Consider the following 26,568-nt stretch of genomic DNA (forward strand, 5'->3'; position numbering starts at 1 on the left):
GATCTCCTCACACTGAGATAAGTAAACAAACTCATAAACCCTTGCCTTGGTATTATAAATGACATCCCGCGACTCCAAAGAGGACATTATATGGCCAGGAGATGAATACGATGAATAAACATTAAAGATCCTCTGCGCCTTCTCCTGTCATTCAAATGCAAAGCTGTTGGAAGGGATAAAATGTTGGAGTTACGGGAGGCGCAGGGGGGGGAGAGGGGGGAGGGACACTGAAATGGGCTGGAGAGAGGGGATAACAATGTTAATTTGAAGTACAAGTTCAATTTCGTTGTGAGTTGCTGAATTGTTTATGTTAAAAGGACATGTGAATAGTTAGAGGGGACAGGCAGTACTCTACTGGTTTGAAATGTAGTGGGAGAGATGTATACACCAAAAGTTAAATGCATGAGTTATGTATATCTTTTTGTTAACCTCTATAAACTTAAAAATGTGATGTATTCAAGAGGATAGATGTATAACCTATAAATAGAGGTTTGGCTGGAATATGACAAGAAGAGGGTTATAGGTGGATAAGCTGTTCTGGAGGGAGGGAGGGAGGGAGGGAGGGAGCATCTCTTTAAAAGTGACCTAATAGGCTCCGCCTGACACAGATATGCTGTGGGCGGGGAAAACCTCACAGGAGGTTGTTTAGTAATGTAGGGGAGTATGGTGGGGGGGGGGGGAATAAAATAGGACAAGGATCTGGGGGCGGGAGGGGCAGCTCTGTGGGGACCAGGGGAGGAGGAATCTAGGAAATCTCGAGAGGGAGAGGGAGAAGCGGCTAATATGCTGGATCCTCCTAAATTTAAGGGGGAACGGGGAGGGTTAGAGGCTGGGCTGACCCACCTTTTGATAGGAAAGATTGATCCAAAGATTAAAGGGCTTTCAAAGGGAGAAGGATGAAGACGCTGAAGTTTGTGTCATGGAATGTGTGTGTGTGTGGGGGGGGGGGGGGTTACGTCTCCAATTAAACGTCAAAACGTTTTACAACTTTTGAATAGGCAGAAAGCAGATGTAGTATTCTTGCAAGAGACCCACCTGTCCTCAATGGAACATGCTAAATTCAAAAAATGGTGGGTGGGTTCTCTGCTGGAAGCCTCAACACAAGCTCATAAAGCTGGGGTGATAATATTGGGGGTTTTTTTTCGATAATACGGTTTAGCCCGGCCAAATGCCTGAGTTCGCCGGGTTTGAGATGACCAGTTTTGTTTTTCAGCGATAATGGAAAAAAATGCCGGCCATCTCAAACCCGGCGAAATCCAAGGCATTTGGTCATGGGAGGAGCCAGAATTTGTAGTGCACTGGTCCCCCTGACATGCCAGGACACCAACCGGGCACCCTAGGGGGCACTTCTAAAAATTTTTTAAAAATACAAAAAAAGCTCCCAGGTGCATAGCTCCCTTACCTTGGGTGCTGAGCCCCCCAAATCCCCCCAAAACCCACTCCCCACAACTTTACACCACTACCATAGTTCTTATGGGTGAAGAGGGGCACCTACATGTGGGTAAAGTGGGTTTTGGGGGGGTTTGGAGGGCTTAGCATTTACCACCACAAGTGTAACAGGTAGGGGGGGATGGATGTGGGTCTGCCTGCCTGAAGTCCACTGCACCCACAAAAAGCTGCTCCAGGGACCTGCATACTGCTGTCAGGGAGCTGGGTATGACATTTGAGGCTGGCAAAAAAGGTTTTTATTTTTTTAGTGTGGGAGGGGGTTGGTGACCACTGGGGGAGTATGGGGAGGGCATCCCCCATTCCCTCCGGTGGTCATCTGGTGAGTTGGGGCACCTTTTTGAGGCTTGGTCGTGAAAATAAAAGGACCAAGTAAACCTGGCGAAATACTGATTAACGCCGCTTTTTTTTTTTCCATTATCCGTGAAAGCCGGCCATCTGGTAGCCACACCCATGTCCCGCCTTCGCTAAGCCGCCGACACGCCCCCTTGAACTTTCACCAGCGAGGCGACAGGAAAGCGGCGATGCTGTCAGAAAAGCGGCTTTTGATTATACCGATTTCGCTACTTTTGAGAGATTGCCGGCCATCTCCCGATTTATGTCGGGGAAATGGCCGGCGATCACTTTCGAAAATAAGCCTGTATGTAAACTAACCAGATCAATCCTGCAGTCTCTGCAGAAAACAACATCTCTTTACACACACAGATCACCCAGTATAGAATAAGTAACCACAAAATAAAAACAGAAATAAGAATTAAGCTGAACCCCGAAGAAACCAGACTCTTTATACAGTGCAACACCAAAGAAAGACAAATCAATTTGTGTCCCCCGTACTGTGCAAAATGTAAAAAAATCACCCCCAAAAGGTAAATCCAATCCAATCTAATTTGTATATGGAAAACACTTCAAACATCTATGGACACATGAAAGCAGCAAACTTAGTCTGCCATCAAAAGTCAGAAAAACTTCCACAAATTCTTTTACTTTTCTTCTTTTTCTCTAATTTTTTATAACTTTTATCCAGTACGTCTAGCAGCAGTCAAAAACAAAGAGAGAGGCGCTTACTCTGGGTGGCAGTTGCCGTCAGCACCAGGGCCGCCAAGAAGGGGGGGGGGGGGAACAAAATTCCCTGGGCCCGGGTCTCCGGGGGGGGGAGGAGCCCGGCGCTGCCGCTGCTGCAGTCCCGCCTGCCCTCCGTCGCTCCCTGGCATTGAATTTAAGCGCCTCACCTTCGAAAGCGCAGCAAACAGCGGCAGACCACTCCTTCCTTCCGTGTTCCGCCCTCACCTGACGTAACTTCCGCGAGGGTGGGACACAGAAGGAAGGAGTGGTCTGCCGCTGCTTGCTGCGCTTTCGAAGGTGAGGCGCTTAAGGTCAGTACAGAGGGCCCAGGGGTGGAGAGAGGGCCCGGTGGCGGGTGGGCCCGGCGACCTCGGGTGGGGGAGGGCCCCGGGGGCGGCCTTGTCCCTGGCCTGGCCCAGTCTCTCAGCGGCCCTGGTCAGCACAACATGCTTTGAAGTGGCGGCTCCTGAGGAAGCTTTTTTCAGTGAAACGGAAGATTCCGTTGAACATTTGGCCCATTCAGCTAAGTGCTGCTGTTTTTGTTTCTGACCTGCTGCTCTAAGTATTAACTGGATACAATTTATACAGAATAAAAGAAAAAAATGAATACAAAATTTGTGCAAGTTTTTCTGACCTATGATGACAGACTAAGTTTGCCCCTTTCATGCCATATTTTGGGCTAATTGCGCTGCTCTGAAGGTTTTACCTACCACGTACTCATGTGTCTACAATTGTTTGAAGTGTTCTGACATACATATTGGGTTGGATTTACCCTTTGGAGGTGGTTTTATACAGTTTTTGTACACCTTTGCCTTCTTTTGTGTTTTGTTGTTCAAAATATAAAGATACCGCAAGAACAAGATGGGGTTCACACTTTCCACAAGAAACCAACGCCAACAAAAAGAAGTGGAAGAAGAAACCAACTTCAAGAGATCAGTCCAAACACCAGGATAAGATGCTCCAAATACAGCTTTATTTGGACCCTACACGTCGGTACGAGACAGTATACCTCCCCTGATCAAGAGATAGTTGTTTATGCGCTCCATCGTCAGTCGGTATAATATTGAGCACTCATCGACTGACCCCTGATGAAGGCTTTTTTCAAGCCGAAACACGGACTGTGTAGGATCCAAATAAAGCTGTATTTGGATCATCTTATCCTGGTGTTTGGACTGATCTCTTGAAGTTGGTTTCTTCTTCCACTTCTTTTTGTTGGCAAAATATAAGGATAGCAGATGTAAATTTCAAAACCCGACATAGTCCAACCAATAAATTACAAACTAACAAATGCAAACAAAAAAAAAATGGAAAATATATGATCAGATGAGATGACATGTTGCTAAAGTTTTATCAGCTTGAATTGTAAATTTAACAATTATGTAGACTAATCCACATAAAGAGGAGGGTGGAATCAACATAAAATAATCGAGCAACAGTGTCAGTAGAAACCGCCATGGACTTCATTAGGCTACAATGGGAACCATGAGATACCAAAAAACTCATATACTCTAGCCTAGTCATGTAGCGCCTTGTAGCGCTATAGAAATGCTAAATAGTAGTAGTAGTAGTAATGAGTATTTTAGAGTCCAGGGGTGTAGCCAGACCTCGACGTGAGGAGGGGCCAAAGCCCAAGGTGGGGGGTGGGGGCAGCACATTTTGGCCCCCACATCCCCCTCCTGCCACCACTTTGCCCCCCCCCCCCCCCCCCCCCCCCGTGAACGTACATTGGCTGGCAGGGGTCTCCAATCCCTGCCAGCTAAAGCGTTTGTCCCGTGTTGGTCTCACTTTGCCTGGCGCCCTGTTCAGTTTTCAGTTGCTGTGCACGCTCGTTTTAATGAAACTGAGCAATTATAAAACTATCTAGTGCAGGATTGTGCAGGAAATAGAGCTGCTCACAGGTTACAGAATATAACTGCTTACAGGGCCTCTGTGAAGAGATCTTTCTCTCTCTTCTTCCTGTCTGAAACTGGAGAAAAACCCAGTACATCCTGGCTGAACTTGAGCTCCTGGGCCAATCAGAGCCCAGAACATTTCTTTTTAAGTAGCTGGCCACGTCACTGCAGCTTATTTCTTCTCTGTGTTAAACTAAAGAAAAACAGTAATTTCTCTAACAGCTTAAATATAAACATGCACCACCTGCTAGCCAAACTAGAAAAGGACACTTCACAAAATATTCTTCTAATTCACATGCTGGAAAATTCACCCTGTCAGTGCTGCACAAGAACCAACTTAATATCTTCCTCCTCCCTCCCCCTACCCCAACAGCAGTTTCCCAGTCTTGATTATTCAGCAGTAGTCCTGAGTCTGGAAGCCCTGCTCCAGTGGGCTCTGAATCCTGCTTTGGATGTTGCCCTGAATAACGATCCTGCCTCCCTTCCTTCTCCCCCAGCTGACACTGCTGCAGAAGACCTGCTCAGGGATCCATCTGAGGACCTTCCACATGGCAGGACACAGCCCTACACCCAGACAGCTCTTCCCACTTTCTCTTTGCAGATTATAACCAAGATCTGCAATAAAGTAGACACCCCTGATGGTGTGGATAAAATGAGAAGGGACCTAGCGAAGCTTAAAGAATTGTCCAGCTAAGATTTAATGCAAAAAAAATGTAGGGGCATGCATTTGAACTGCAAAAAACAGGAGGGAGCGATACAGTTTAGGTGAAGAACGTTTGTGCACGAAAGAGGAGCAGGACTTGGTGCTAAAGTGGCCAAACAGGTAGAAAAGGCAATGGCGAAAGTTATCTGGGTCCAATCAATATTCAGTGTTGTACCTGTGTAGCTAACCAGGGAACTGCACTGAATATTGCCTGTGCCTGTATAACGCCTGGCTCAGCCACGGACCGCCCTGGCACTAACTAAAGAATTCCAGATACGAGAGGAATCCACTGCTTGCCCTGGGATTAGTAACATGGAATGTTGCAACTCCTTGAGATTCTGCATGGAATCTTGACACTCTTTAGGATTCCAGAATCTTGCTATTCTTTGGGGTTCTACATGGAATGTTGCTACTCTTGAGATTCTGAATGGAATCTTGTTACTCTTTAGGATTCCAGAATCTTGCTATTCTTTGGGGTTCTACATGGAATATTGCTACGGTTTGGGTTTCTGTCCAGTACTTGTGACCTGAATTGGCCACTATTGGAAGCAGGAAATTGGGCTAGATGGACCATTGATCAGACTCAGTACGGCTGCTCTTATGTTCTATAAACAGGATGGAGTTGGTCCAGAGGACAGCTGCTAAAATGATCAGTGGTCTTCATCAAAAGAATATGGGGACAAAGATCTCACACTTTGGAAGAAAGGTGGGAGAGAGGAGATATGATAGAAACATTTAAATACCTCTGCGGCATAAATGCACAGGAGGGGAGTCTCTTTCAATGGAAAGGAAGCTCTGGATCGAGGGGGCATAGGATGAAGGTGAAATGGGATAGACTCGGAAGTAACCTGAAGAAATACTTCTTCAGGGAAAAGGTGGTGAATTTGTAGAGATGAAAACAGTATCTGAATTCAAGAGAGCTTGGAACAAGTACACGGGATCTCTAAGGGAGTCATAGAGCGAGTAGATAACATGGATGGGCAGACTGGATAGGCCAGCTGGTCTTTATGTGTCTACATTTTTCTCCGTTTCTCTTCATTCCCACCAAACTCTCATCCTCTTCCTTTTGTCAACCTGTGATCTGTCCTCTCTGCTTCTCCCTCTCCCCATCCAGTCTGTATAGCAACTTGCCTCTCCTATCCTTCCACTTCCCAACCCAGACTGAAAGCTAGCCGCACACAACTGAGGCCAGACTTATCCCAAGTCAGCCACAGAGTCTGAACCAGGTGCAGTCAGCAGGCACTTTTCAGGCTCTTCCACAGAGCAAGAAGCATTGAAGAGCAAGTACCCACCTGCCCTAAAAATTCCAGTTCGGCTTACATTCCTCTCAAAACAAACAGCAATGCTTCTCCACCTGGGTTCAAACTTGTGCCAATTCAGCCCAAGAAGGCGGGCGAGAGGGTGGTGAATGCCTGGAACAATCTCCCGTCGCAGCGAGGAGTGGAAACTCATGCCATGTACAGAATTGTAGCATGCTTGCAGTTTCTGCATCTCTCAGCCCAGTTCTCACATAGAATTTACTCCACAGCGAGCGTAGGCGATGAGAACTGCACAGATAAAGAAGCACCAGCTAGCTAGAACGCATGCCACAGGTAGCCAGTTGGGAACCAGAAAAGCAACTAGACTGGTGGAAACTGGCACCAAATGTCCAGCGAGGTCAACTGACCAAGGGGGTCACCCTCGCTACACCATTACAACATTCAGTGGGATGGAAAGAGAACGTCAGTCCTTTCTGCTTCTATCACTGACCCCAGTGCAGCTCTGTTCTGACTTGATGAGACCGGTCTGTAAGCCCGCTCCCAGAACCTGTATGAAATCTGAAAAGTCGTTACAGAAAGGCAGAATATCCAGTGTGGAATAAACAAGAGTTCATACTGAGAAGGGGGTAATTCTGGTTATTGAGGCAGAGGACTTTAAAGCTTGTCTAAATTTACATGCCAGGAAGGGTGTTTTGCAGCACAGATGAGGCCCTCCAGCTGCAGGGGGAGCAGAGATCCAGAAAGCAGATACCATTTCTTTCAGTGTGCTTCTGCTACAGACTTGCCCCCTGATCTCAAGGCACTTTGGTCACCCACCTCCCCAGAGCACCTCACCAGCTACAATCCAGGCTTTATACGTCTCGTTAACCCACATTTCATTGGCTAGTTATGAATTAAACACAACACAGACCTGTTGCAGCCAAGGAAAAGAAAATATTATTCTTGTGCAAGCAGATTAAGACAAGGGAAGGACTGAGAAAAGTCTTAAACAAGCCATAAGCTGAATTCTCTGGGACCAGCCCCCTTGCAATGAATGCCAGATCTTCATAACTTCTGGGTGACAAAGGACTCCAGATCAACCCTGCTCTCCAGCAGATATGCAGACAGTAAGAAAGGAAAAGCAGCTGCCATCCTGGGGCCATTGACCAGCACCCTCACCCCACCTCTACCCCAGAGCACCACTCCCTCCTTCCTTCAGGATGTCATATAAACACCTTTTCACCTCATCTACTCCCATCCAGCTCTCCTCAGGGACTGAGATACCACTTCTCTCCTTGTCCTACAGGTGCCTCCCCCCCCCCCCCCCTTGCATACATTTCCTTCTGATCTCCATAGTGGGTGGTCAAAAATACTCTGCAACATGTTAGTTTGGTGTTCAGACAAAAACAACAAATATATGTAACCCTGGTCTCACACCCCACCCTCCAGTCTTGGATGCCAGCTGAGCCCATGGGTCATACAACAGGTTCAGATCTGATAGGCTGGGCACAGGCCAGGACCCAAGAAACCTCCAGTAGACCAAAGGGTATTTCCACCTTGGGGTATGTCAAAATCCACTCTGAAATAATGACCAGCCTGCCATGAGTGGGAAAGCGAGGGGTACAAATGTAACAAAACAAAAAAAAAAAATAGGTTAAATCCAAAGTTTTCATTTACTGGAACCCAAACCAAATAACAGTTCATGGACCAACCCCAATATTTATAGTTTAAGGGCATGAGAGGGTTTCCCCCCCCCCGGGGGAACTGGAAAAAGTGCTGCTGTTGGGAGTGGGGGTCCTCCACACCCAGTTCCTGCCCAGGGTATCTCCCTCCCTCCCCCCCTTCAGCCACACCCAGCGGGGACTGAGGTGGATCCAGGGATCGGAACAGGGAATCCTTACCTGCCCCGAGAAGGCAGCACAGGAGACAGAGCAGAGATGAGCTCAGCGTTCCCTCCATTCCGCTTCTCCTCCGCCAGACACGAGGAAGGAGGGAGGGAGGGACCGACCCAGCGCTGCCACGTACGAACCCAGTGAAGGGAACCGGGACTGGGATCACCAACTCTGCTCACTCCCCGGAGCCCCCAGGACTCCAAGCAGCGCGTTCTATCCCCGCCTCCCTCCGCTCAACACTCCGCCCCCGGGACCAAGCACTGTCTCCTAACCCCGCCCCCAGGACTCCAAGCAGCGCGTTCTATCCCCGCCTCCCTCTGCTCAAAGCGCCGCCCCCGGGAACAAGCACCGCGTTCCAACTCCGCATCCCTCTGCTCAACACTCCGCCCACGGGACCAAGCAGCGCGTTCCAACCCCGCCTCCTTCTGCTCAAAGCTCCGCCCCAGGACCAAACAGCGCGTTCTATCCCCGCCTCCCTCCGCTCAAAGCTCCGCCCCCGGGACCAAGCAACGCGTTCCATCCCCGCCTCCCTCTGCTCAACACTCCGCCCCCGGGACCAAGCACTGCCTCCTAACCCCGCCCCCAGGACTCCAAGCAGCGCGTTCTATCCCCGCCTCCCTCTGCTCAACACTCCGCCCACGGGACTAAGCACTGCCTCCTAACTCCGCCCCCAGGACTCCAAGCAGCGCGTTCTATCCCCGCCTCCCTCCGCTCAACACTCCGCCCCCGGGACCAAGCACTGTCTCCTAACCCCGCCCCCGGGACTCCAAGCAGCGCGTTCCAACCCCGCCTCCCTCTGCTCAAAGCGCCGCCCCCGGGAACAAGCACCGCGTTCCAACTCCGCATCCCTCTGCTCAACACTCCGCCCACGGGACCAAGCAGCGCGTTCCAACCCCGCCTCCTTCTGCTCAAAGCTCCGCCCCAGGACCAAACAGCGCGTTCTATCCCCGCCTCCCTCCGCTCAAAGCTCCGCCCCCGGGACCAAGCAACGCGTTCCATCCCCGCCTCCCTCTGCTCAACACTCCGCCCCCGGGACCAAGCACTGCCTCCTAACCCCGCCCCCGGGACTCCAAGCAGCGCGTTCCACCCCGCCTCCTGCTCAAAGCGCCGCCCCCGGAACCAAGTACCGCGTTCCAACTCCGCCTCCCTCTGCTCAAAGCTCCGCCCCCGGCACCAAGCACTGCCTCCTAACCCCGCCCCCGGGACTCCAAGCAGCGCGTTCCAACCCCGCCTCCCTCTGCTCAAAGCACCGCCCCCGGGACCAAGCAGCGCGTTCCAACCCCGCCTCCTTCTGCTCAAAGCACCGCCCCCGGGAACAAGCACCGCGTTCCAACTCCGCCTCCCTCTGCTCAAAGCTCCGCCCCCGGGACCAAGCACTGCCTCCTAACCCCGCCCCCAGGACTCCAAGCAGCGCGTTCCAATCCCGCCTCCCTCTGCTCAAAGCATTGGAGTGGCCGGCGTCGCCTATCATCGGGCAGGTTCCGGAGCGTTGCGAGCCCCGTGGCCCCTACGATCCCGTCGGAATTTCCCCCTCTTCCCCACCACAGGAGCACGCAAAAGAAAGGCAGAGCAACGAGCGAAAGTAAGTAAAAAAAAGAAAAGCGTGCGAGAAAACGTGGCCTTTGGGCAGTAGAGGGGGCGGCCATATTGGTTAGTACATGCATGGCTCTGGGAGCGGCCATATTGGTCAGTCAGGCTCCTTACCAGGTAGGCGGCCATCTTGGGTAGGGCAATCAATAGGATAGCTCTATCTTCCTGTGTAGGGCGGCCATCTTGTGGAGGGCAGAGTCCTATGAAGGGCTACTCAATGTAGTAGTGAAACAGGTGGGAAATCAGGAGACGAAAGGCAAACTTTGGTTCCAAACAAGGCAACTTTATTGCTAGCAAGTGAACAGCACCGAGTAGTCTCGGGACACTGTGTGTCATAAATCATCTGACACTTACATTTATACTCCCCTACTGGGCCTGCGCATTTGGCCCCTTACACGTCACAACCGACATGCGCAGTAAACACTTGTAGTTCTTACAGTACAAAATTGTAGTCCCAGTACGTACACACGTCATAACACTGAAATGATACTGGCAAGAAAAACGAAACTTAGCAGCTTATTCTTCACACACACAATGCTCCTTTCTAGCACAGGAGATAAGGTTCGTTCGGCTCAGGAATGCAGGGCGGGGTGTCAGCACCCACCAAGGTCGTCTATTCAGATGGCGTTGCTACATGCAAGCTGGTTTTGTATAGGCCTTGCAAACTACTGTTACAAGCTATATGTCTAATAGCCCTGCATTCTATCTTTACATTAGTAAACAGCAAACTTCTTTCGTTAGTAAACAGTATAACTGGATAAGGCACAAATGTCCAGTGCAGTGATAAGGTGTGGCCAAACAGCCAAAAGCAGAGGTAGAGTGCATAAGTATACGTCCATCAGTAGGCACAAAAACATGAGGTTGTCCTGTTGTTCAGCAGTATTCGGGTAGTATTCGGCGTTCCACTCCTTCATTCCCCCCTTTTGATACTTGAACATCCATTCTGGTGGAGAGTATCACTTCCATGAACCCTGAAAAGGAAAGAAAGGACAAGGATAGTCAGCGAGGGAGGCAAAAAGCGAGCCCTAAGCCCTTGCGCAGCCGTTGGTTGCTTCGCCGGGGTTGAGACGGAGGGTCCCTAGAGGAATTCCCCCCCCCTTTGTAGCCGGTCTTTTGCTGGCACAAGGGTAATGGCCCATTAAGTGACTCAGGGGGTTCAAAGTGCACATCAGCCACAAGGTGCTTCGTCGTAAGCTTCATCAGACTGGGGAATGGGGGAGTACATCTGGAGAGCCATGAGCTGGGCAGCAGCCCGGCGGTCAGCGATGCTCTCCATGGTGGAGCGGAGACACCTGAAAACAAAGGGAAGAGATAAAGGAATTAGTAAACAGGACAACAAAAACAGGCCACCCATGACAAGGAGGCCTTGCAGGCTCCCGGAGGTTGGCAACCAGCTGGTTAGGGAGGAAGTCCAGTCCCACGCGCTGTTCCAGGTCTGGATGGGGACGTGGGCTAGTTTGACCATCCGGTCAGTTATCTCTTTGATGACATGGCTCTGGTCATCAATCTGTAAGCAGCAATTACTGAGGTTAAACTTGCCACACACCCCGCCCTCCTGGGCTAGGAGGTAGTCAAGAGCCAAGCGATTTTGGTAAACTGCGGTAATGAGCTTAGTGTTTTGTCGGGCTAGGATATTGAGGGCAAAGGCCGAATCGTTAGTAAGGATTTCAAGCACGGCCTGTAGGCGAATAATACGATTCAGCATATAGATAGGGGTTCGGTACCCGTATGTACCATCTTCAGCCCATGTGGCCGGTCCATAGTAATGAATGATGCGTTCTGGCGGCCACTCGTTGTCTTTCCAGTCTCCAATTTGGACTTTGGGCTTGGGGTTTAGAAAGGACCGTTTACGTCTGGCAGGGTTATCTGGCCCCTTTTCCACATATAGGGGGATACCCAAAGTTTCGCCAACTCGCAGGGGCAGAAGGAAAAAGCTAGGTCGAACAGTACCCAAGAGACAGGTACCGGACCAGCGGGCCGGGAGCTGTTCGTAGGCCCTGCGCCCGCAGATATAGTAGTAGCCCTCCGGGGCTACCCATTTGAGGGAGGCGTTTCCCCCGTATGTCCATGTCGTGTTCAAGGTGGGTTCTGTCCAGATAGGCTCCGGGGCGGGCAGGTTATCCGTTTGCCACCAGGTTGTTCGGCTTCCATTATACTGAAGGACCCCCGTGCAAGCAGAATCTCCCACTGGTACAGAGTACCGCTTCGATGGCGCTCGACTAGCGCAGAGGGTACCTATAATATTTGTTCTCAGGGCCCATTCGTACGGCTTCGGCCGTTGGGGAAAGGTAATGTTAGTGGTGTTGAGTGCATCCCATGTTTGCTGTCGGATCTCTCTCGCTTCCCAGGGCCATTGTTCACCCATGTCGGTGCCTCCACAGACGAAACAGTTGGCAATTCCGAGGGAGAGGGCAATGTTTTCAGCCAAGTTGAGGAACATATTCCGGGCTTCTGGGGAAATGGGGAATTTAGTCTCGGTCTGTTCAGCACGAGCGATTTCATCGAATACGTCTTGGTAGCCGACGACAGTAGTCTGGTAGTGCGTAGGAGGCTTCGTCTCGAGACTCTGATATATGGTAATATATGTCAACGGATCCATTCCTCCGCCGTCAATGCCGAGGCCCCACGTCCCCCTCCATGGCATGTCGTGTCCTCGAATGGGCCAGTCTAGGGACACATAGTTACCAGAACCTCGACGAAACTCGCCCAGGCCGGTACATCCGGCATATCCTCCTCCCGTATAGGCACATACTCGGTCCCAGCCCGAGGCTCGAGTGTCGCCGGCGCATGGGAGCCACACCCACGGGGAGCAGCATCTCATGTCTGGACTGAAGGGGCAGATATACTTGTGGTCGTTAACATATGCCTTACGCCAACTCTGGCTGCCACACTTGCGAGACCAAGGGTGTTTGTCCATGGCGGCACAGACGTCAAAGGTGAGGGTTGCTACAGTTTGGATGCCACCGACAAGGATGCGAGTGGAATTTATGTAATACAGAATGCCATCTCCCTCGACTCCCGGAGGCCCGGCCACATACGCAGGGAGTCCTACGCTGAGGGTGACATTGTAGTATCTCGGCTTGGTAGGGCTATGGCAGATAGTGAGATTTCCTTGGAGGCACCTGTGGAACTGTTGGAGGCCATTTGGAGTGATGAGGGCACAAGTCGGGAGAAGCCGGCAATCGCCTTCCGGGGGCTGCGTCTGGTGAATGAGGGTGGTGACTAGGTGATATCCTCCCTCTATACGATGGCGCACGAGGCGCAAGCATTCAGTGCAATTCAGGCTTAGAGTGGCAGGATAGCTCGGGACTGCACACAGGAGAAGGAAGATGGTCAGCATCATATATGGGGTGGGAGGTATCCGAGCTTTTGCAGCAAGAAGATAATGAGGCCCACGATGAAGGCTGCGATAAACAGAGAGCCAAAAACGCAGTGGGTCCAGAAGCTGAGTTCCTGTTGCTGGGCAGGCATGAATCTGGTGGTTCACGTCTTTCTTAGAGTCAGCCGTAATGGAGCGTCAGGATGTTGGTGCGCAGTCCAACGCTTCAGGGTGCTGCTAGTGGGAGCAGCAGGTTTCAGTCGGGTCCAATGTATCCACACTGGGCTTCCTGCAATTTTAACAGCGGTTGAGGTCGTTAGGAGAACAAGGGAGGGCCCCTTCCATTTGGGCTTTAGGCAGTCAGATTCATCCCACTCTTTTACCCAGACCTCATCTCCTACCCTGAACCGATGTGTGGGACTGGTGACAACCAAGGGAGCTACTCTTTCAGTGTATTTCTGGATGTCTTGCACTACCTCATGTAGTGCTTTCATCTGTTTCACTAAGGAACTCTCGCCCTGTATCTGCAAGGAGTCGGGAAAAGAGGGTAGTGGTGGTGGCCTAGCATACATCATCTCGTAAGGAGTAAGGCCGGTAGCCTTGGGGGTACACCTAAGATGCAGCAAGGCCAGTGGGAGCAGGTCGGGCCATTTGGCTTTTGCTTCTTGGCATAGCTTGGCTAGCTGGTTCTTCAGGGATCGGTTAGCCCTCTCCACTACTCCACTGCTTTGGGGTCTCCAGGCACAATGCAACTTCCAATCGAGGCCCAGTCTGGTACTGAGCTGCTGTGTTACTTCGCTGGCGAAGGCGGGACCGTTGTCAGAGTTTATTTGCTTGGGGAGACCGTATCTGGGTAGGATTTGATGCAGCAGTAGGGAGGTGACTTCTTTAGCCATTTCCGTTCTAGTAGGCTGGGCTTCAATCCATCCGGTGTAGGTACACACGGCGACGAGGATAGCTTTGTAGCCTCGCGCCGGGGGCATGTGTGTGAAGTCAATCTGGCATATGTGGAAAGGGCTGGTGCCTCGGAGAACATGTCCTGGCACAGGACCGGGCCCCGTTCGAGGGTTGTTCCGGGCACAAGTTGCGCATCGGCTGGAAGCGTTTTTGGTCCACAGGGATAGTTTGTTGATGTAATAGGTCTTCTCAAGTAAGCGCCCCAGGGCGTCCCTGCCCAGGTGGGTGCGGTCATGAGCCTCCTTGGCCACCGTCCAGGCCAAGGCTTCGGGTATCCATATGCGCCCATCCTGTAGTACCCACCAGCCATTGCGCGACTCCAGACCCTCTTGTTGGGCCCACTCCGTTTCTTGGGGGGTGTAGATAGGGGTCTCCGTAGGGAGCTGGACGACGAGTACGGGGTCAGAAGGGTGAGAGGAGTGGGGGAGCTGACTTGCCCTTTTTGCAGCGTCGTCTGCCCGCTGATTTCCCCGGGCGATAGGGTCCGTTCTCCCGGTGTGGGCCCTACAGTGCATCACAGCCACCTTCTTTGGTTTCCATACTGACTCGAGTAACTGGCAGATCTCAGCGGCATTTGCAAGTCCTTTCCCCTCAGCTGTCAGAAATCCCCTCTCCTTGTACAAGGCTCCATGCACCTGGAGGGTGAGGAAAGCGTATTTGGAGTCGGTGTAAATGTTAACAACTTTTCCTTCAGCCCACAGGAGGGCTTTGGTGAGGGCGATCAGCTCCGCTTTCTGGGCTGACGTTCCGGGCGGCAGGGCCATAGCCTCGATCACATGGTCCTCAGACACGACAGCATAGCCAGCTCTTCGAATTCCCTCTATCACCTGGCTGCTTCCATCGGTAAAAAGGGTGATGCCCCCTTGCCAGGGTTGGTCCTTCAGGTCAGGTCTGCTAGAATGCACTGTGGCCATTACCTCCTCACAGTCGTGGAATGGTGATTCAGGGCCGGTAGGAGGGTGGCAGGATTGAGGTTGGTCGTGTCCAGGATCCGCACCTCCGGATTTTCGCACAGGAGGGCTTGGTATTTAACCAATCGGGAGTTGGTCATCCATCTGGGTCCGTGGCTCTCGAGTAGGCCGCGGATGGTGTGGGGTGTGGTCACAAAGAGTGTCTGGCCAAACGTGAGTTTATTGGCCTCGTGTATCAGCAGACAGGCCGCCGCAATGCTTCGGAGACAGCCCGGCCATCCTCGTGCCACGTTGTCCATGCCCTTGGAGAGGTATGCTACAGGGCGTTGCCAGGTGCCGACCAGTTGGGTGAGGACTCCAAGTGCCAATCCCTTCTTTTCATCGATGAACAAGTGGAACGGCTTAGTCACGTCTGGCAGTCCGAGCGCTGGTGGGGCCACAAGGGCATCCTTAAGGTCCTGAAGGGCTTTCAGTTCGTGTTTCTCCCACCGGAGATTTTGGCCCTCGAGTTCAGGCCCCTTCAGTTTGGCATACAAACTGTGGGTCAGGATAGCAAAATTGATGATCCAAATGCGGCAATATCCAGCGGCTCCGAGGAGTGCCCGCAATTCCTTCTTATTCGCAGGGATGGGTTGGTTGCGGATGGCTTGGGTTCGGGGGGTACCGAGCCTTCGGGTTCCTTCTCGGAGGCGAAACCCCAGATACTCGACTTCGATCTCGCATATCTGGGCCTTTTTGCGACTGGCCCGGTACCCCTGGGCTTCCAGGGTTTTCAAGAGGTAAAGGGTGGCTTTTGCACAGTCCGTGTACGTTTCACGGGCCACCAACAGGTCATCCACGTATTGGACGACCGGCCCGTACTCGTCTTGGTACGTTTTCAGGTCCTGGGCAAGCTGGTCACCAAAGAGGGTGGGGGAGTTCTTGAACCCCTGAGGAAGCCGGGTCCATGTATATTGCTGCTTGGTTCCCGTCTGTAAGTCTTCCCACGTGAAGGCAAACAACTTCTGGCTGTCGGCAGCAAGGGGGATGGAGAAGAAGGCGTCCTTCAGATCAATGACACTGTACCACTTGGTCTGGGATGGCACTTGGGCTAAGATGGAGTAGGGGTTTGGTACGAGGGCGACTATGTCGGCTACCTGGTTGTTGACTTTCCTCAAATCCTGAACGGGTCTGTATTCGGATGTTCCTGGCTTCTTAACGGGCAACAATGGGGTATTCCATGCGGATCTGATTGGTTTAAGAACCCCCTGTTGAAGAAGTTTCTGTAGATGAGTGTGCATACTATGCCGGGCTGCATAGGGGACGTGGTATTGTCCTTGGTTGACAACTTGAGCATTCGGTTTGAGCTCAATCCAGATGGGGATAGCGTTAACGGCCAGTCCTCCGGGGTTCACTTCTGCCCATACATCCGGCACTTCATCCATTATGGCTCGCCTCTGCTGGGCAAAAGGGGTATTCTGGTCGTAACGGCAGTCGCCAGATCCTACAGTTGAGGGAGCGTGTAGTCTCCATTCTTCTCTTACTGGACAGATAAGTGTTACTGGCCGATCTTCAAAGCGAGCTTCCACTTCACCCGTGGTCTTGAACTTCAAGGTGGCCTGGAGCTTACAGAGCAGGTCTCGACCAATCAAGGGGACTGGGCATCCAGGGATGTGTATGAACTGATGAGACACCATCGTCCCTCCGATCTGAACTTGGCGCTCCTTGAGGAGGGGGGCCGCAAGGGATTTCCCGGAGGCTCCCACAATTGGTATAGTTTCTTTCGTGGCTGGGGCTATGGCGGTGGTGATAACAGATCGCTGGGCCCCCGTGTCTAGTAAGGCCTTCATAGACTCTGTCCCCACCCGAATTTCCACCAGAGGGTCAGTGGGGACTCTGCCCTCCCGGTTTCTTCATGCTGTGCTGTCTCGGGTAGCGTCCACAGCCATCTGCCATTCCCTCCGGTCATCCCGTCCTCTCTCTCTTCGGCCCCTTCCCCGGCCTCGTCTGGGGGCCCCTGTACGGTCGCCCGCCTCCTCCTCTCTCTGCCGGTCCCATGGTTCCTCTTCTCTCGGGCTGTCCCGTATCTCCTCTGGACAATCAGCCCACCAGTGTCCTTCTTGTCGACAATTTGCACACTGGTTACGTCCTATAGGGGACCGCGTTCCTCTTGTTCTTCTGCCCCTCCCCTTGGGTCTAGACCTCATCCGTTCTTCCAACACCGTGGCCAACACATCTGCCTTCTCCCGCATCCGCCTGGTCGATTCCTTTCGGGCCTCCGTCTTCTCTTCCTGGTCGCGATATCCGAATACGCGATCCGCTATAGCTTTCAGTTGGCTGAGGCTCATCCCTTCGAACCCCTCCGTTCTCTGCAGCTTTCTTCGTATATCCGGTGCTGACTGGCTAACAAAACTCATAACCACGGTTGGGAGGTTCTTAGGGTCTTCGGGATTTATCGGGCTGTGCCTTCTGAATGCCTCCATAAGTCGTTCAAGGAAGTCCCCTGGACTCTCGTCCTTTTGTTGGACTACACTGTGGATTTTCCCCATGTTGGTAACCTTCTGCTTCCCTTTCTTTAAGGCGGTCAGATACGCCTGCTGGTATCGGCGGATAAGGGTTTGGCCTTCAGCGGTTCGGTAGTCCCACGTAGGGGCAGCGATGGGCGCCTCCGTCTCTATTAGGTTCTGTAAGTTGGCATGGGTCGGGTTCGCATCCCGGACGGCTTGCTCCATATTTTGTTGTAAAAGGCGGCGTTCTTCAGTGGTCAGGATGTGGGCGCTCAACTGCCTGAGGTCTGCCCAAGTCGGATTATAACTGTATATAATGCCTTCCACCAGCTCTACCAACTGCTCGGGTTTCTGGTCGTAGGACGGCCCATGGAATTTCCAGTTATACAAGTCGGCACTTGAGAAGGGAACGTGGCTATAAACTGTTGATTCAATGGGCTGGCCCCCCCCTTCCACCGGGTTAGGGGTATAGGTGGTAGATTGTCGAACTGGAAATAAGTGGGTGGCTCCCCCTTTCCTACTCGAAGTGAGGGCATTGCGCGGACTCGATTGAGGGAATCGAGTAATGTTCTTCACAACCCGTTTACTCTTCCGTATGGTTGCGGGGCCAGGTGACTCAGGTGAGTCTGGACGGGACATCTCTCCGGCATCCGACTCTGACCCGGAAGCCTCAGCGTTATCCGGGCCCTCCTCCAAGCTCGCGATGTCGGGGTATATCGGGGCATATGGCGGTGGCGCGATGTCATCTTCGTATGCTTCCGCCGTAGCAAGTATCGGGGCTTTTGGAGGCTTCTTTTCGGGCAAACCCTGAACTTTCCCTGGGGTTTTCTTTGGGGGTTTCATTCTAGAAAGTGTGTTGGTCGTACTGGGCGTAGCTCCTGCCTTACCAATGGTAGCAGGGGGCGTGGTCTCAGTGGCTTCAGCGCTAGGGGCGGTAGGCCGTATGGGGGCGGTCCCTGCGGCCTTCGGGACGGCAGCGGTTGCCGAGCTTTGGAGAGCGAAGGCATGGGTCGGCAGGGTTTAAGTTTAGTTTTCCGGCCTTTTCTCTGCTTTACCACCATGAGGGCGGCCTTTTCTACCTTTCGTTGGGCCCAAGCCGGCGGATCCCGGACTACATCCAACCATGCTTCTATGTATGGAATGTCCTCGGGGCAGCCTGGGTTTCCCTCGACTATAACAATATTCATGACCGCCGCCACTTTTTCATACTCGAATGACCCTTCCGGGGGCCATCCAGCAATTCCTAGCCCTGGCCACATAAATTGACATCTCTGTATCATCCCGGCCCTGCTACATTTATCTAGGTCGAACACTTCGCTAAAGTGTTCCGTCATTAAATCTAACGGTGAAGACCCACCCCCGCCCATCCTAACCTGAGTGCCACAGGACAGGTGACGGACAAAGGGGGAAAGGGGAGGTGGAGGAGTAAGGGGTCTCGTTCCACCAGACACAGAAGGGTCAACACTCGGCCTGACCAGGACGCGGTCGCCCGGCCTGGAACTGCAAGCCCATTCACACACTTTCATACGCCACAAGAAACCCTCCCGTTCGCCGCTCGGTTTCGTCGCCGGAGCCTAGTGAGTTTCGGGACCTAGTCGTATACCAATAGTCCGTATTAGTCACTGGCTAAAAGAGGGTGATCACGCCTCTTCTTCGGTCCTTACTGGGCCGGTCACTACGTAGAGTATACTCGCCTGTCCGCCGGGGTCGCAGGCTGCGCCGTCGTACGCTTCTTTCTGAAATAGAAAAGGTGCCTTGCCGGAACCACACAGCCCCCTCTACAGTCAGGCGGAGTTGATCGGCCATCCTCCGGGAGATGGACGCTGAAATCAGCGGTGGCCACTCACCACTTTCTCAGGTGGGGGTCGATGACCCGATCCGACCGCAGTGGGGGAGGGGAAGAATATAATCCGATTCCCCTTTCTACTTCTGTCCCATCTGGGTCGCCAATGAAACAGGTGGGAAATCAGGAGACGAAAGGCAAACTTTGGTTCCAAACAAGGCAACTTTATTGCTAGCAAGTGAACAGCACCGAGTAGTCTCGGGACACTGTGTGTCATAAATCATCTGACACTTACATTTATACTCCCCTACTGGGCCTGCGCATTTGGCCCCTTACACGTCACAACCGACATGCGCAGTAAACACTTGTAGTTCTTACAGTACAAAATTGTAGTCCCAGTACGTACACACGTCATAACACTGAAATGATACTGGCAAGAAAAACGAAACTTAGCAGCTTATTCTTCACACACACAATGCTCCTTTCTAGCACAGGAGATAAGGTTCGTTCGGCTCAGGAATGCAGGGCGGGGTGTCAGCACCCACCAAGGTCGTCTATTCAGATGGCGTTGCTACATGCAAGCTGGTTTTGTATAGGCCTTGCAAACTACTGTTACAAGCTATATGTCTAATAGCCCTGCATTCTATCTTTACATTAGTAAACAGCAAACTTCTTTCGTTAGTAAACAGTATAACTGGATAAGGCACAAATGTCCAGTGCAGTGATAAGGTGTGGCCAAACAGCCAAAAGCAGAGGTAGAGTGCATAAGTATACGTCCATCAGTAGGCACAAAAACATGAGGTTGTCCTGTTGTTCAGCAGTATTCGGGTAGTATTCGGCGTTCCACTCCTTCAGTAGGGCAGGCATAGGCCATATCGGAGGCGGCGGAAGTTTGAAAAAAATGATAATGATATATATATAGGAAATTAAATAAAATAATAATATAACTATATCATAATTATAATAAATCTACCAGTGCAACCGGGTGTACTTATAATTGTGAAGCGTATACCTCTGCTATAATCTGAATAATAGGGGTTCTGGGCAAGTATATTTATCCACCGGCGAGACGGATATTAACTTGTTATCTTTTAAGTCTATTTAGATCCTTGTCTGTCGGCTACCTTGCATTCCCTCCCCCATCAGAATGGAAGCAGGTACAGATGCGAGCGAAACCCGTCCCACACAGGAAATCAGAGCGGAGGAGGGACACAGCGCATCACCCCCGCCGGAAGTCGAGCAGACAGTGTACGATGCAACTGAGACGCCACCACCGAGCACTACAGACAAAAAGAAGCAAGCGAACAAGAAAGCAGCCGCCGCCGAAGACACCATAGCAGCCAAGAAAGACAAGAAAAAGAAATCCAAAGGAAGGCAAGATGCAGCCACTTCAGGAAGTTGGCCGTTCCCACCAGCCTTCCCCGGATGGACAATGCCTCAGAACTTAGCGGATCAGGCGACGGGGAGCTCGGGGCCAGTGGGAAAAGGGCAGCACACGATCGCGCCTCCATGGCCGTATGGGATGGGATGGGGCTACCCCCAACAACCACCATACTATGGGGCGTGGCCAGGATTTGGCCTCCCCCCTTACCAGCCATGGCAGGCGACAGGTGCTGCCCAATGCACAGTGGCCTCGGGCAAACCAGACCCTAGTCACGAGGACACTAAACCGGATATCCCGAGACAGGACCCAGCTAAGAGAGACGATACGCAGATGCCGGACGCTGCAGGTACGTCCGGTAGCGCACATGAGAATGTAACTGTTGGGGTGAATTCTGGGGAGAGAGCAGGCTTGTCTGGAGGGAGCAATGCAGCGATGGTAGGAGAGCAGGGCGCACAAAATGAAAGAGAGGGCTCCAACACAGGCCAAGGTGCGTTGGCTAGCGGGGCTAAGAATACAAATGACAAAAAAGCAAAGAAGAAAAAGAAAGGAAAGAAAAAGAGTAGGCGAGGAGACTCCGACACAGAGAGCAGCTCGAGTTCGTCGTCCTCATCTTCCTCTTCATCGGATGGGGACGACGAAGCGCAGAGCACAGAATTAGCGACAGCCAGGGACGAACGACCACCCCCCCTAGCAGCATTACCGCACATATGGAGGCTCGTGCCCAAGTCTACCCGAAAAAAGATAAAGAACAAAAAATACTTTGACATGTTCCAGGTACTAGAGGGGAGAAAGAAGAGTAAGATTAGGGGAAAAGCCTCAAAAGAAAATACAGTTACACGAGCCAGCAGCACACCAAAAACGTTATTTAACTGGATATTGGCATTCATCAGGGTAATAGATGCCGCGGGTCATGCCGACCCCAAACAATTTAGCCCGATGCTGGCATATGCCCACAACATATTGCTGGCCTATAGGGATTACGAAGGGTACAGATGGTTAAAATATGACGAGGAATATAGAGACAGGATGGATGGTGACTCTGCATTAGGGTGGGGATGGAAAGACGCAGACCTGTGGATGCACACTATGACTAACAGAGGAGCGGTAGCTGGCACACAAGGTAGACCATTTCGGCCTGGGGGGCTACACGGAGCAGGGAGAGCAGCTGGTCCACAAGACGGAACATGCTGGAAATTCAACAGAGCCACATGTACCTTACCGAGCTGCAAATTCAAGCATACTTGTACCTCGTGCGGCGCACCACACCCCGCCCGCAAATGCCTTAAGAAGGCCCCTGATAGACCCTCTGCACAAATATGACACACATAACAGAGTAAAAGCTCCTTCCCCGGTTAACCTAGCTGCCATGAGGCCTTGGTTAGCATTATACCCACGCAGGAAGGAAGCATTAGATATCGAAGAGGGTTTTGCACACGGATTTAGAATTCCATACTATGGCACACAACAAGGGAGAATTGCTAGGAACTCCCCCTCAGTAATGCACTTGCGGCTGGAAGCCAGAGCGCGCATTACTAAGGAGTTAAGCTTGGGGAGAGTAGCGGGCCCCTTTGGCCAGCAGCCGTTCGAAAAGTGTAAGCTAGGCAGCTGGGGAGCTGCGAGTAGGAGGGAGCTCCCTTGCTAGACGGCGGGGAGCTCAAGTTACGATTGCTCAGTCCTGCTAGGACGGCGGACTGAAGAAGATGGACATTGAGCCGGAGGCTGTGAGCGGCTTGGGTATGCCCAGGTATAAGATGTTTGTATATAAATAAAGCTGCGGCCGAGTTGTGCCATACCAAATGCCTTGTGTCTTGTGATGTATCAATGCGGTTACTGCTATAAAATTGTAAACCGGGGTCTCTCGGCTGCCTATGTTATGGGTCAGACCAATAGCCCAGTATCCTGTTTCCAACAGTAGCTAAGTTCAAACCCCGCCTCTGGGACTCCAAGCACCGCCCACAGCAAGCAGCACAGCACTCAAACCACCGCCTGCAGCGCAGCGTTCTCTGTACCGCCCCCGAGAATCCAGGCACACAGAGTTCTAAGCCCCGCCCACTTCTCACAGCACGGGGATCTTAGCCCCACCCCTGTCCCTCCAAGACTCCAAGCACCACCTCAGAGCCTCCCACACCTGGATTTATCCCTGCCCTCTCACCCCACCCCCCACAATAGTACCGCCCTGGGACTTAAAGCCTGTTGCTCATTGTACTCCTACTCCTCTCCCCCTCCTAAATGAAGCACCGACCAGAGACCAGGGCAGGACTGAATAAATCTGTGCTAACAATTTTGGATGAGCCTCAGTTCTGTCCTTGGGGGACCCGAAGCCCTGCCAGCTGAAGATCTATCTGGCAGCCAGAACTCCTGGCAAGTTTGACAGTCAGTGGCAGAGCCCCCCCCCCCCACCCCTGAACTGCTGCCACGCTAGCCTACACATGTTCAGTTTCCAGGCATATGTGCTGTGCCAGCATCCACAGCACAGGGACATTCCTGCCAACTGCCAGTTCTGAGCACTGGAGGAGGAGATCCTCAGCTCCCCACCAGATGCAGTACGGATGGGCTCCTATCCCACAGCTGCCAAGTTACCCAGTTCTAGGCTGGAGATTTGAGATAGTCCTGGATTTATGACCACCCCATCCCCAGCAGTGATTTCAATGGGCAGGATCTGGCACTACAAATCCCACACTACTTTGGGATGTAAAGTAGTCTCCAGCATCTGTGCTGTCCACCGTGGGTACCACACAGGTAGGCCTAGGCAAACAGGCTCTCTATTGTAATATGCATACATTTTTTTAATTGTCATGAAGTCTTTATTAATACTTTAAACACAGATTTAAATACATAGCACATCGTATACAGCATAGTGCATTTCAAGTGTACATAACCAATTTATGGTATTGTGGATGACAAATAATACAACACATGGTAAGAATCTCACTGCATACACATCCACCCAAACAATTCATGCCGTACGAGTGCGCCCAGGAGACTATTCTTTATGCTCAGCCCATGACTTCAAGGTTTGTAATTTTGTATATTTGTTAATTCCCATCTCCCACCCCACCCACCCTATCCCACCCCACTAACCAGCATCACACTACCCGATAACAGCAATCATATTATACATGAAGAAGAAAAGGTTCCCAAATCATGTGCCATCTATTCAGATGGTTGCGCCTCTCAGCTAATAGCCTTTCCAGTTCGCAGATGAGCCTCAGTTTTTGAATCCACCTAGCTATTGGTGGGATTATAGGCTGTTTCCAATGGGCTGCAATGACAACTCTAGCAGCGCATATCGCCTGCCTCAGAAAAATTTGCTGGGTCTGAGGGCGATGTGCAACCCCCACCAGAAACAGAAAAAAGGTTGGGTTCCAAGGTAGTGGGCTACCCAACCATCTTTGCAGCCTATTATGCACAGATCTCCAGAAGGCACTGATCTTCCTACAAGTCCACCATATATGTCCTGCTGTGCCTTTTACACCGCAACCTCTCCAACACACTCCCGTTGTGGTGGGGTAAATGCGCTGGATGCGCTCAGGTGTCAGGTACCATCGGTACAGCACCTTTACCGCATTCTCCTTGAAGGGCACATGAGACGACACCCTCAACACATCCCGCTCCAGTCTCTCCCATGATGCCTCCCCCATTGTCAACCCCAGTTCCCTTTGCCAGCCCTTCCTGTGAAGCGTGTAATTCTGGGATTGCCTATTAACAATGTGGTAGAGGCGTGAGACCAGCCCACTAGTTTTGGGTGGCCCCTCACAGATGGCTTCAAGTACGGATTTTTCCCGGGCCACCACCTCCCGAACTGCCCGTGTCCTGAGAAAGGTGGATAATTGGAGGTAAGCATACCGGTCCGACCCTATTATAGGGAATCTCTCGAGAGCCTCTGGATACGACAACAGCGAATCCCCCTCAAACATTTGGCCCCACCTTTGTAGACCTCCCCTGTACCATCTAGTGAATACTCCCTTTATTGTACCGGGGTAAAATAGTGGGTTGTGTGCTATAGGGGACAGACAGGAGAGTTCAGTACGTCCACTGGGAAACATACTATCCCAATTAGAAAGGGTAACATATATGGAAGGACACAAGCCCCCCTCTAGGGATCTAAGTGAACTCGGGATCCACAAGAGCGCCCCCAAGGGCCGTGCACCCAAGGTGTATTGTTCCAATTGCACCCACTGTCGATCCGGATAGTCCTGAAACCATTCCACTGCCGCGCGCGCCTGAACTGCTCTATAATACCAGGCCAAGTTGGGCACCCCCAGCCCTCCCCTCTTTTTATCCTGGTATAGGACCGAACGCGCCAGCCGCGGACGTTTCCCCGCCCAGATAAAGCGCATGATACGTTCCTGCAATGTTACTAGGAATTTCCTGGGCATCTTAATTGGGAGGGCTTGAAAAAGGTAGAGCAGGCGCGGCAAAACATTCATCTTTACAGCAGCTATGCGGCCAAACCAGGAGAGATCCAGGTCACCCCATCTACCAAGGTCCTCAGTGAGTGTTCCAGCCAAGCCCTTGTAGTTTACAGCAAAGAGCTCAGACTGGCGGGCCGTCAGATTGACCCCCAGGTAACAAATGCTCCTGTCAGCCCACCTGAAGGCATAGGTAGATCTCAACGTTCCCACAAGCTCCTCCGGGAGAGACACATTCAAGACTTCAGATTTTGACATATTCACTTTAAAGCCCGACACAGTCGAGAATTCTTCAATCTCCCCCAAGAGCCCGGGGAAAGTGGTTAGGGGGCGAGTAACATACAACAGCACGTCGTCCGCAAATAGGGATAGCTTATGTTCTCTTCCACCTATGGAGAGACCCGAGATATCAGGGTTATTCCTAAGCCTGGTAGCAAATGGTTCCATCACCATTGCGAATAGTAAGGGAGATAAGGGGCAGCCCTGTCTAGTACCCCGATGTAGAGGAATCATTGCAGAGTCGCCCCCATTAACTCGTATACAAGCCTTAGGAGAGTTGTAAAACGCTTGAATCCAGCCCCGAAACTGAGGTCCTACCCCAAAGACCTCCATCACTTTGTACATAAATGGCCAATGCACGCGGTCGAAGGCCTTTTCGGCATCTAGGCTAAGAAGGCATAAGGGCTTATTCATTTTTTTTGCCAAATACATTAGGTCAACCACTCGCCTAGTATTGTCTGAGGCCTTTCTATATGAAACAAATCCCACCTGGTCAGGGTGAATGACAGCTGGAAGCAAAGGTGCCAGGCGGTTGGCCAATACTTTGGCTAAGATTTTGACATCTGCATTCAAAACAGATATCGGACGGTAGGATCCACAGTCTGTGTGGTCCTTGTTCGGTTTAGGCAGAACCGCAATCCAGGCTTCCAACATGGAAGCAGGCAGAGCCTCCCCCTTCCCACTCAGGTTAAACAGATCAGCTAACAGCGGGGCCAACTCAAGGGCAAATTTCTTGTAAAATTCATTGGGTAAGCCATCCAATCCCGGTGACTTACAGGAGGGCAGATGCTGAATTGCCTTTTGTATCTCAACCGGAGTGACCGGGGCATCCAGCATGGTCCTCTGCTGTTCTGTGAAAGAGGCAAGGCCACTGTCAGCTAAGTATTCTAGAATAGATTCAGCAGGAGGATTAATCTCTTGTGCATAGAGCCCCTGATAAAATTCACTAAAGCGCCTCCTTATGGACTCAGCTGTATTCAACATTTCACCCCTCTCCCCCTTAATATGTGTTACCGCTCGGTCCACCTTTCGTCTTCGTAGCTTTATAGCCAGGAGACGCCCTGCTTTGTTAGTGAATTCGTAAGATCGAACCCTATTTCTATTTTGTATCCAACTTAGCTGTTCAGAATAGATAGAGTCCAGCTGAAGCCTCTGTCCCCACAGCTCCTCCAGCACCTCTGAAGAGCCACCTGACTTGTGTTGCGCCTCCAGAC

The 26,568-nt window shown here is 51.7% G+C and overlaps 1 protein-coding gene across 2 annotated transcripts in view; it reads right to left on the reverse strand.

Moving 5' to 3' along the window:
• Nucleotides 1-8,418, reverse strand: part of LOC115472655 — a 31,000-nt gene extending 22,582 nt beyond the window's left edge. For both annotated transcript variants that reach the window (XM_030206993.1, XM_030206992.1), the window contains exon 1: nucleotides 8,243-8,418. In XM_030206993.1, the coding sequence (XP_030062853.1) occupies nucleotides 8,243-8,300 (58 nt within the window). In that variant the 5' untranslated portion in view covers nucleotides 8,301-8,418. The remainder of the gene's footprint in view (nucleotides 1-8,242) is intronic.
• Between the last annotated feature and the right edge of the window lie 18,150 nt (nucleotides 8,419-26,568).

The sequence above is a fragment of the Microcaecilia unicolor genome, chromosome 6 (assembly GCF_901765095.1).
Source record: "Microcaecilia unicolor chromosome 6, aMicUni1.1, whole genome shotgun sequence".
NCBI classification, from domain to species: Eukaryota; Metazoa; Chordata; class Amphibia; order Gymnophiona; family Siphonopidae; genus Microcaecilia; species Microcaecilia unicolor.